The sequence below is a fragment of the Portunus trituberculatus genome, chromosome 5, assembly GCF_017591435.1.
Source record: "Portunus trituberculatus isolate SZX2019 chromosome 5, ASM1759143v1, whole genome shotgun sequence".
Taxonomy (NCBI): domain Eukaryota; kingdom Metazoa; phylum Arthropoda; class Malacostraca; order Decapoda; family Portunidae; genus Portunus; species Portunus trituberculatus.
Window position 1 is genome coordinate 4366084 of NC_059259.1, and position 10113 is coordinate 4376196.

General features: G+C 50.6%; 1 protein-coding gene across 2 annotated transcripts; it reads left to right on the forward strand.

The window, feature by feature from the left end:
- Positions 1-641: 641 nt before the first annotated feature.
- Positions 642-10103, forward strand: LOC123513560 (SET domain-containing protein SmydA-8-like). Of its 2 annotated transcripts, none has more exons than XM_045270798.1 (5): positions 642-911; positions 6214-6385; positions 6668-6825; positions 7895-8050; positions 8418-10103. In XM_045270798.1, exons 2-5 carry the CDS (start codon positions 6215-6217, stop codon positions 9556-9558), a joined length of 1626 nt encoding a protein of 541 aa, XP_045126733.1. In that variant the 5' UTR covers positions 642-911; position 6214; the 3' UTR covers positions 9559-10103. The 2 variants fall into 2 exon arrangements, with proteins under 2 accessions (XP_045126733.1, XP_045126743.1); XM_045270808.1 differs by lacking the exon at positions 642-911 and adding an exon at positions 5518-5715.
- Positions 10104-10113: the final 10 nt, after the last annotated feature.

Genomic DNA, 10113 nt, shown 5'->3' on the forward strand with positions numbered 1-10113 from the left:
AAGAAAGGGACTATATTTGGACCTTCATTACTTTCTCATTGCAAAGTCTCAATAAGTAATAATTTCTCTCTCTCTCTCTCTCTCTCTCTCTCTCTCTCTCTCTCTCTTGTCCAATCTTGCTAGTATTTAATATTTTGCCTCTTCTAATTAGTGTATGTGGCGACGGAGAGAGAGAGAGAGAGAGAGAGAGAGAGAGAGAGAGAGAGAGAGAATGCACGTATTATGTAAAGCCTTGTTGCATTTAGCTATGTTAATGATTGCTATTTGTGGTGGGGCTCTCTCTCTCTCTCTCTCTCTCTCTCTCTCTCTCTCTCTAAAAATAAAGTTGGCACACGGCTTTCTCCTTCAAGATGCCAGAGAGAGAGAGAGAGAGAGAGAGAGAGAGAGAGAGAGAGAGAGAGAGAGAGAGAGAGAGATAGACAGAAAAAGAGAGACAGATAGACAGATATATAAAACAGACAGACAGACATGATATAGATAAACATACTGAGAGAGAGAGAGAGAGAGAGAGAGAGAGAGAGAGAGAGAGAGAGAGAGAGAGAGAGAGAGAATTATGTGCCAAGTCCAACATCTCGTTCTTTCCTGACACACACACACACACGTACATGCACACACACACACACACACACACACACACACACACACACACACACACAGTGGCCTGCCCTCGCCTCAGCAGGACTTGTTCGTGAGAGAAAGAGAGAGAGAGAGAGAGAGAGAGAGAGAGAAGGGGGGACGAAAAAAAATCTATATATAAATAAAAACTTTGAAGCAAAGAGAGAGAGAAAAAGAGAAAGAGAGAAGGAAAACCACGTTATTCTATTTATAAGAAGACAAGAGAGAATTTCCCGCCATGAAGTAAAGTGAACAGTGTTTCCAGGGATAAAAACCAACACACACCAAGAAACCAGGTAAGTAGTAGTAGTAGTAGTAGTAGTAGTAGTAGTAGTAGTAGTAGTAGTAGTAGTAGTAGTAGAAGTAGTATTAGTGGTAGTAGTAGTAGTAGGAAATTGTGGAAAGGGTATATTTTGGAAGTGAAGTGATGTTATAGTGGAAAAGTTGTAGTAGTAGTAGTAGTAGTAGTAGTAGTAGTAGTAGTGGTAGTAGTAATAGTAGTAGTAGTGGTAGTAGTAGTAGTAGTAGTAGGGATTGTGGGAAAGGTATATTTTGGCCGTGAAGTGATGTTATAGCGGAGAAGTAGTAGTAGTAGTAGTAGTAGTAGTAGTAGTAGTAGTAGTAGTAGTAGTAGTGGTAGTAGTAGTAGTAGTAGTAGTAGTAGTAGTAGTAGTAGTAGTAGGGGAAACCAAGTGCTCATTTTAGAAGCAACAATATTCTGCGATGAGACAAACTAAGTAGAGGTGAGAAATTATTGTTTGAGACGAGAAGTGAAGAGAGGTGAGAGGCTGGTGCGTGCGTCCGTGTGTGTGTGTGTGTGTGTGTGTGTAATTCATCACGGTCGTTTGCTGGTCACCCAGCCACCCTTCCCCATTACAGAGCGAGCTCAGAACTCATAGACCGATTTTCGGGTAGGACTGAGATCACAACACACTCCACACACCGGGACAGCGAGGCCACAACCCCTCCAGTTACATCCCGTACCTACTTGCTGCTATAGGTGAACACACCCTACACATTAAGAGGCGCGCCTATTTGCCTCGCCGCGCCCTGGACTGGAACCCAGGGCTTTTCGGTTGTGAGCCGAGTGTGCTAACCACTACACTACGCGGTTTGTATGTGTGTGTGAGTGTGTGTGTGTGTGTGTGTGTGTGTGTGTGTGTGTAATTCACCTCGGTCGTCTGCTGGTCACCCAGCCAGTCTTCCCCATTACGGAGCGAGCTCAGAGCTCATAGACCGATCTTCGGGTAGGACTGAGACCACAACACACTCCACACACCGGGAAAGCGAGGCCACAACCCCTCGAGTTACATCCCGTACCTATTTACTGCTAGGTGAACAGGGGCCACACATTAAGAGGCTTGCCCATTTGCCTCGCCGCCTCCGGGACTCGAACCCGGACCCTCTCGAGTGTGAGTCGAGTGTGCTAACCACTACACTACAAGTCCTGCTGAGGCGAGGGCAGGCCACTGTGTGTGTGTGTGTGTGTGTGACAGGACAAGGAAGTAGGAGAGGCTAAAAAGCGAGGCAAGGTAGATGAGATAGGGCACGTGTGTGTGTGTATGTGTGTGTGTGTGCGTGTAGGAGTGTGTGTAGGGATGTGTAGGTGAGGCAGGGCATGGTAGGGTTGTGTAGAGCACGGCAGGGCAGGGGTGGCTGCGGCACGTGGCGGGTATTTTTAACAATGGCGGTGCAGGGAGGCATGGGGCAGGGAGGCCGGGGTAGGGAGGCAGGATGGGAGGAGGGAGGGGCGCCATCACTGCACGCACTCAATGCTGGCGGCGGCAAATCACTCCAGCGTCTCCTATTTTAACATGAGACGTGAGAATACTCTTGATAATGAGGGGGGGAGCCTCTCCTACCATCCCCCGCCTGCCCCAATGCAAGGTGGGGCGGGGCGGGGCGGGAGGTGGGGGCGAGGATCCGAGGCCAAGCCGTCAGGAAGGGTGAGAGCTATAAGTGAGAGTGGGTGAGGGAGAGGGAGTGGGAGGGCGGAGGTCGCGGCGAGGCTGAAAACAGCGCCTCAGACCTTGCCGTCGTCTGCTGCTGCTGCTGCTGCTGCTGCTGGCGTGAGAAATATTTGCGGCGTGACTTTACTTCCTGGATGACCTGCTGCTGCTGCTGCTGCTGCTGGTGATGGTGCTGGTGTCGGTGTGGTGGTGACAGTGGTGGTGGAAGGGAAACGCGCGTGTGGTGTAGTGTGGTGGTGTGGTGTGGTGAACATCAGCTGAGACTGAAAAGCGTGTGTAAGTAGTGCACGTGCTGGTGCGTGCGGGCGTGCGCAGCGTGTTCTGAGGCGGAACACACACACACACACACACACACACACACACCCAGGGAGTGGAGGGCAGCATGGCGGGGCAGGGCGGGACGGTGGTGGAGGCGCTGATGGAGGAGTGGTGGCGGCGGCAGGCGGAGGGCGAGAGTCGGCTGGCGGCTGCAGAGCAGCAGGTGCGGGAGGCGGCGCGGGATATGCAGCGGCTGTGGAGCGCTGTGCGGGAGTGCGAGGCGCGGGGCAGGGAGGAGGGCACCGCGGTGGCCTGCCTGACGGGGGAGGTGCAGGCGCTGCGGGAGGCGGTGCGCGGCCTGGACAGGAGGAGCAGCCTGCTGGAGGCGGTGAGCGGCAGGCTGGAGGCCAGGCTGGACCACATGCAGGACAGCCTGGCGCAGGCCGGCGCCACCACGCAGCAGGGCGTGGGCAGACTGCTGGCGGCCTTCGCCCGGAAGGTGCTGCCCGCCGCCACCACGCCCGAGGACTGGGAGCAAGGCGCCGCGCCCCCTCACCTCACCACCTCATGTCACGACTCTCCATCGAGTGAGGTGAGCACGCCCACCCCCACGCCTTCCCCAGACACTGCCGCGCCCGACCCCGTCTCCCACACGCCCGTCAAGAGGATGGGTGGGAGCGCCTGGCTGTCCATGGAGAGGGTGCCTGGTGCCATGCTGCACCACCACGACCACCACGATCACCCCACCCCCGCCACGACCACCCCCGAGGCACCCGCGCCACACCAAACCACCGACACAACGACCACCAACACCACCACCACCACCACCATCCACGACACATTGACGAACACGACAACTGACGACACGCCAGCATACGCCGTCCCCGCCAAGTCCAGCAGGGGCGGCAGGAGGGGCGGCAGGGGGCGGGGCGGGAAGGAAAAAGTAGCCACCAGCCCCGCCAGGACACCGGAGACGGGCGCACCTCTCATGACGGGGCCGCAGGAAGCCCCGCTGACTCAGGAAGCACACCTCACGCTACAAGCCTCGCTAGAAAAGGTCACGAACGAAGCACAGACGACAGAAAAGGTCACTAATGTAGCACAGACCCTAGAAAAGGTCATGAATGAGCCACACGCGACAGAAAAAAAGGTCATGGAAGCACAAAACTTGACAAATGAGGTCACCAATGTGCCGAACGTGAGAGAAAAGGTCACACATGAACCAAAGACCACAGAAAAGATCACAGATGAAGCATACACCACAGGACAAGGTCACAGATGAAGCACAGACCACAGAAATGGCCACAAATGAAGCACAAACACTGGAAAAAGTCACAGATGAACCACAGACACTGGGAAAGGTCACGAATGAAGCACATACCACGGAAAAGGTCACAGATGAAGCACAGACACTGGAAAAGGTCAAAGATGAAGCACATACACTGGAAAAGGTTACAGATGATGCACAGACATTGGAAAAGGTTACAGATGAGGCACAGACCAAAAAAAAGATCACAGATGAAGGACAGACGCTGGAAAAGGTCACATATGAAGTACAGACGTTGGAAAAGGTCACAGATGAAGTACAGACATTAGAAAAGGTCACAGATGAAGCACATACCACAGAAATGGCCACAAATGAAGCACAAACACTGGCAAAGGTCACAGATGAAGCACAGGCGTTGGAAAAGGCCACAAATGAAGCACAAACACTGGCAAAGGTCACAGATGAAGCACAGACGTTGGAAAAGGTCACAGATGAAGCACAAACACTGGCAAAGGTCACAGATGAAGCACATACGTTGGAAAAGGTCACAGATGAAGCACAGACATTGGAAAAGGTCATAGATGAAGTACAGACACTGGAAAAGGTCACAGATGAAGCACAGACATTGGAAAAAATCACAGATGAAGCAGAGTCACTGGAAAAGGTCACAGATGAAGCACAGACCAAAGAAAAGGTCAAAGATGAGGCACAGAACACGAAAAAGGTCACAGATGAAGCACAGACGCCGAAAAAGGTCACAAAGGAACCAATAACAGCAGAAAAGGTCAGCCAAGTGCAAGAGACGGCGGGAAAGGTCACAGATGAAGCACGAAAGGTCAGTGGAGAGGCAAAAGGGAAAGGAAAAGGGAGAGAGAGGAGAGAGAGTGAGAGCGGGAGAGGAGAGAAAACAAGAGGAGGAAGAGGAAGACGCGCAAGAGGAAGAGGGAAGAAAGAGGAAGGAAGGAAGGAAAGAGGAGCCGTAGGAGGGAAGGAAGAGGAGGAAGAGAAGAAGGAAGAGAAGAAGGAGGAGGAAAAGAAGAGGGAGGAGGTGATGGGAGAGAAGAAGAGGAGAAGAAGAAGAACAAGAAGAAGGAGGAAGAAAATAGAAAAGAGGAGAAGGAGAAAAGAGGAAGGAAGAGGAGAAGAGGAAGAAGGAAATAAAGAAGAAGGAAGAGGATGAAAAGAGAAAGAAGGAAGAAGAGAAGAAAAGAAAGGAAGAAGAGGAAATGAAGAAGAAAGAAGAGAAAGAAAGGAAGGAAAGAGAAGAAGAAGAAAAGAGGAAAAAGAAAGAAGAGGAGGAAAAGGAAGAGAAAAGAAGAAAAGAGGAAGAGGAGAAGAGAAAAGAGATGAATGAAGCACAACAGGAAGAGAAAAAGGAGGAGGAGGAGGAGGAAGAGGAAGAGGAGGAGGAGGAAGAAAAGGAGGAAGAAAAAGAAGAAAAAGAGGAAAAAACTCACAAATGAAGACAGGAAATGAAGAGAGACAAAATGCCAAAGAAGAAAGGAAGAAGGAAGAGGAAGAGGAGGAGGAGGAGGAGAAGAGGAGGAGGGAGGAGAAGAAGAAGACTTGGGATTATCTTCCTGAACTACGCCGCAGAGCTTTCAGGTTAAGAGAGAGAGAGAGAGAGAGAGAGAGAGAGAGAGAGAGAGAGAGAGAGAGAGAGAGAGAGAGAGAGAGTTGCAGTCTATTAAAATCATGAACACATTGGAGTAGTAGTAGTAGTAGTAGTAGTAGTAGTAGTAGTAGTAGTAGTGGTGGTAGTAGTAGTAGTAGTAGTAGTAGTAGTAGTAGTAGTAGTAGTAGTAGTAGTAGTAGTAGTAGTAGTAGTAGTGGTAGTATTATCATTATTATTATTATTATTATTATTATTATTATTATTATTATCATCATCATTATTATTATTATTATTATTATTATTATTATTATTATTAGTAGTAGTAGTAGTAGTAGTAGTTGTAGTAGTAGTAGCAGTAGCAGCAGTAGTAGTAGTAATAGTAAGACACCTTAACGTAACACAAAGCAACACAGTGACTGATGTAACCTTTCTCTCTCTCTCTCTCTCTCTCTCTCTCTCTCTCTCTCTCTCTCTCTCTCTCTAAACAGCATGGAGGGTGGCGGCGAGGACGGACAGGAGGCAGAGGTGGGAATGTGTGCAAACTGCGGCTTTCTGGCTAAACTTCGCTGCTCTAACTGCAGACAAGCCTTCTACTGCAAGAGAGAGTGCCAGAGGGAGCACTGGAAGCAGGGCCACAAAGATCAGTGCCAGCCATTCCAGGTAATGTCACGATAACTGCAAATTTCTCTCTCTCTCTCTCTCTCTCTCTCTCTCTCTCTCTCTCTCTCTCTACAACAAAATTTTCTTTCTTTCTCTTTACATTTTACTCTTTCTCTCTCTCTCTCTCTCTCTCTCTCTCTCTCTCTCTCTCTCTCTCTCTCTCTCTCTCCAACTCATTTTTCCTTTCCCTCTCTATAACTCACTCTTAATTCCCTCCCCTCCCTCTCTCTCTCTCTCTCTCTCTCTCTCTCTCTCTCTCTCTCTCTCTCTCTCTGCCTGCAGGTACTCCACTCTCCAGAGCTTGGAAGGTACATGGTGGCTTCGCGCGACCTGAAGGCTGGCGACATAATCTTACGCGAGGACCCGATAGTGGTGGGGCCGAAACAGGTGACAGAGCCGGTGTGTCTTGGCTGTTACAAGAGAGTCGACGGCTCCTACAGGTGAGTGGGGACTGGGAGCAGGGTTTAAGTGTGTGGGAGAGCGTGTTAAAGGGCTAGAGAAAGTGTAGAAAGGTGCGGATTTGAGAGAGTGTGTAAGAGGTGTGGTTTTTAGAAGATAGAAGGAAAAGGAATGGAAAGAGAGAGAGAGAGAGAGAGAGAGAGAGAGAGAGAGAGAGAGAGAGAGAGAGAGAGAGAGAGAACTTCCTCTAATTCCACAAAAAGAAAGAAAGAAAGAATGCGAAAATTTTCTCTACTCTAAAAAAAGAAACGGAAGAGAAAGAAATGTTGGTAGGATAAAAAAAATTAGAAAAGAGAGAGAGAGAGAGAGAGAGAGAGAGAGAGAGAGAGAGAGAGAGTCATTTCCTTGCCTCGCCATCATTATATACCTCACATTCTCAATATTTCTCATAATCTCCATATTTCTGAATCTCCTCACTTCATTTTACCTACCACGACTCAATAACTCTCTGTTTTACCTAATATATTTAATCTCCGGCGATAATTTCTTGGTGTATAGATTGTATTCACTTCGTATTAACATTATCCAGCTACTGATAATCTCTACGTGTCATTATCTCTGTATTTTCGAGTATTTCCATTTCTTATAATCGTGTATGGTATTGCCTGTTCATCTGTAGTGGGACAAAGGGCACGCGGACGTCTGTGTTCCTCGCTTTAATCCCTTCAGTACCATGACGCGTTTCCATATTCATTCTGGTGACTATTTGGTGATTTTATACAGCTTCAGAAACTTCTGTGGGGAATTAAAATAGTGAAAACTGTGGCCATTAATCTTTTGACCCCCATTGATCCTTACTAACGTCAATAAAATGGTCCAATCGTACACAAAAATCAAAATAAAATAAAACGTCTCAGTAATGAAGGAGTTAATGGCGACGCCGCTCACCCTCTTTCGAGAATTGAGAGGAAGAGGAATGATTGGTTGTTAGGACACTGAGAGGACACTGCACAGTATCATGTATCATCTCATCCTCATCTCCACACACTCCTACCCCACCCCTGCCTCCTCCAACCGTCCTGCTGAGGAGTGTTGGTGGCGTGCCCTCAGGTGTGAGCGGTGCGGGTGGCCGATGTGCGGGCCGCAGTGCTGCAGCGTGGCGGACCACCAGCCGGAGTGCGTGGTGGGACAGGAGATCGGCTCACCCATCGACATACAGAACTTTGACGAGACAAACCACTTCTATGAGGTCATCTTTGCCATGAGGTGAGAGAGAGAGAGAGAGAGAGAGAGAGAGAGAGAGAGAGAGAGCACAGTACTCCGCAGCGCTTCTCGACCATTCCGAACAGTGAGGATGGCTGTTGAGCAAGGCTGCTTGGATGGCTCACCTCCACGAGACACTGGCAATTCGCGGTATTATTATTACTATTATTATCTTTATTATTATTACTATTATTATTATTATTATTATTATTATTATTATTATTATTATTATTATTATTATTATTATTATTATTATATTATTATTATTATTATTATTATTATTATCCTCCTCCTCCTCCTCCTGATGATGATGATAATGACAGTGTCCCGGCGTGGCCATTACAACCCCTCTCCTTCCTTCCCGCTTCAGGTGCCTTGCCCTGAAGAAGCGGTCGCCGCGGCGGTACGAGCAGCTGCTGGCGCTGGAGAGTCATTACGAGGACCGCTTGGGCACACACGTGCACGAGCAGAACCAGAAGCGCATCGTGAACTTCCTGCGGAACTATTTCTTCCTGCAGGAGTTCTCTGAGGAGGAGATTGACAGCTCAGAGCGCACCATCCACACGGTGACCGGCATCATGGACGTGAACTCCCTGGAGATCCGCCTGGGGGAGACTGAGATCCTGGGTCTGTTCCCGACCTTCGCCATGATGGAGCACTCCTGCACGCCCAACACGCGCCACTCCTTCACCGAGGAGCGCCGCGTGGTGCTGCGCGCCGCCGTGGACATCCGCCGCGGCGAGCACCTCAGCACCATGTACACGCACATCCTGTGGGGCACGGCGGCGCGGCGTGACCACCTCAAGCACAGCAAGTACTTCATGTGCACGTGCTGCCGCTGTGCAGATCCCACCGAACTGGGCACGCACTTCTCAGCGCTGCGCTGCCAGAGCTGCACCAACGGCTTCCTCCTGTCCGCCGCGCCCCTCGATGAGTTGGCCGACTGGATCTGCGCCTCGTGTAGCGCCACGCTGTCCTCGGAGGAGGTGAGCGACGCTAACCTGCAGCTGGGCGAGGAGTTGGAGGCGGCGCTGGCAAACCCCGAGCTGCGGCGCCTGGAGGAGCTGGTGAACCACCACGGCCGCATCACGGTTCACCCCAACCACTTCCACTTGTTCGCCGCCAGACACACGCTGCTGCAGATGTACGGCCGCGACCCCTCCGCCGCGACGCCAGAGCACATGCGGCGCAAGGAGCGGCTATGCCAAGACTTCCTCAAGGTGTGCACGGCGCTCGACCCAGGCATGGCGCGCCTCGGTCCCTACGCTGGCGTGGCGCTCTACGAGTACCACCTCGCAGTGCTGGCGCGCGCTCGCGGCGACCCCGACGCCCCGCAGAAGGAGACCGCCGCGCTGCGGAAGGACATCGAGACAGCCAAGGCGCTGCTGCAGCAGTGCATCAGAGTGCTGCAGGACGAGCCGCTGGACCAACCAGAGGGAAAGTTGTGCGCCATGGCCAAGGCAAACCTGGCGGAGCTACGACAGTGGGAGGCCACCATAGCGGCGCCATAACGCCACCACGCCAAGACGCCACCACACCCCACAGCACCATCACCACCATCACCAACACACAGGCACATCAGCATGGACTGTATCCCAAACACTTCAGCGCCGCCGCCGCGCCCCGCTACACTCAAAGGCTCTACGTACTTGAAGATACATGGGTTTAGATTATAAGGGAGTTTTATGGTTGTAGTGACACATTAACAAACATGTACTACACACTAGGTACAGGACGAACACTCTGCAGCACACGGCTTGTTACAGCCGTGGTGAGAGCTGACCCTCTCACAATACAACTCACAACACACACCACCGACACAACCTGCAGACACACACACACACACACACACACACACACACACACACACACACACACACACACACACACACACATACAGACACACACACACAGTGACACAGACACAGATCACTTGGCTAGCAGTATAAGTGCGTGCATGTGTGTGTGTGTGTGTGTGTGTGTGTAAGGAAGAGCCGCTGCTTGAAAATGGGTTGTTTTTTTTGTTGTTGATGTTTTAAAAGTGTTTATAGATGAAGACTGTGTTT

Excerpts from the sequence above, each read along its gene's own strand:
- LOC123513560 (XM_045270808.1), top strand. The coding sequence starts at position 5,570 with ATGAAGACAGGAAATGAAGAGAGACAAAATGCCAAAGAAGAAAGGAAG. Across the intron at positions 5,716-6,213 it reads CTACGCCGCAGAGCTTTCAG|CATGGAGGGTGGCGGCGAGG; the intron begins GTTAAGAGAGAG and ends CTCTCTAAACAG. Across the intron at positions 8,051-8,417 it reads GAGGTCATCTTTGCCATGAG|GTGCCTTGCCCTGAAGAAGC; the intron begins GTGAGAGAGAGA and ends TTCCCGCTTCAG.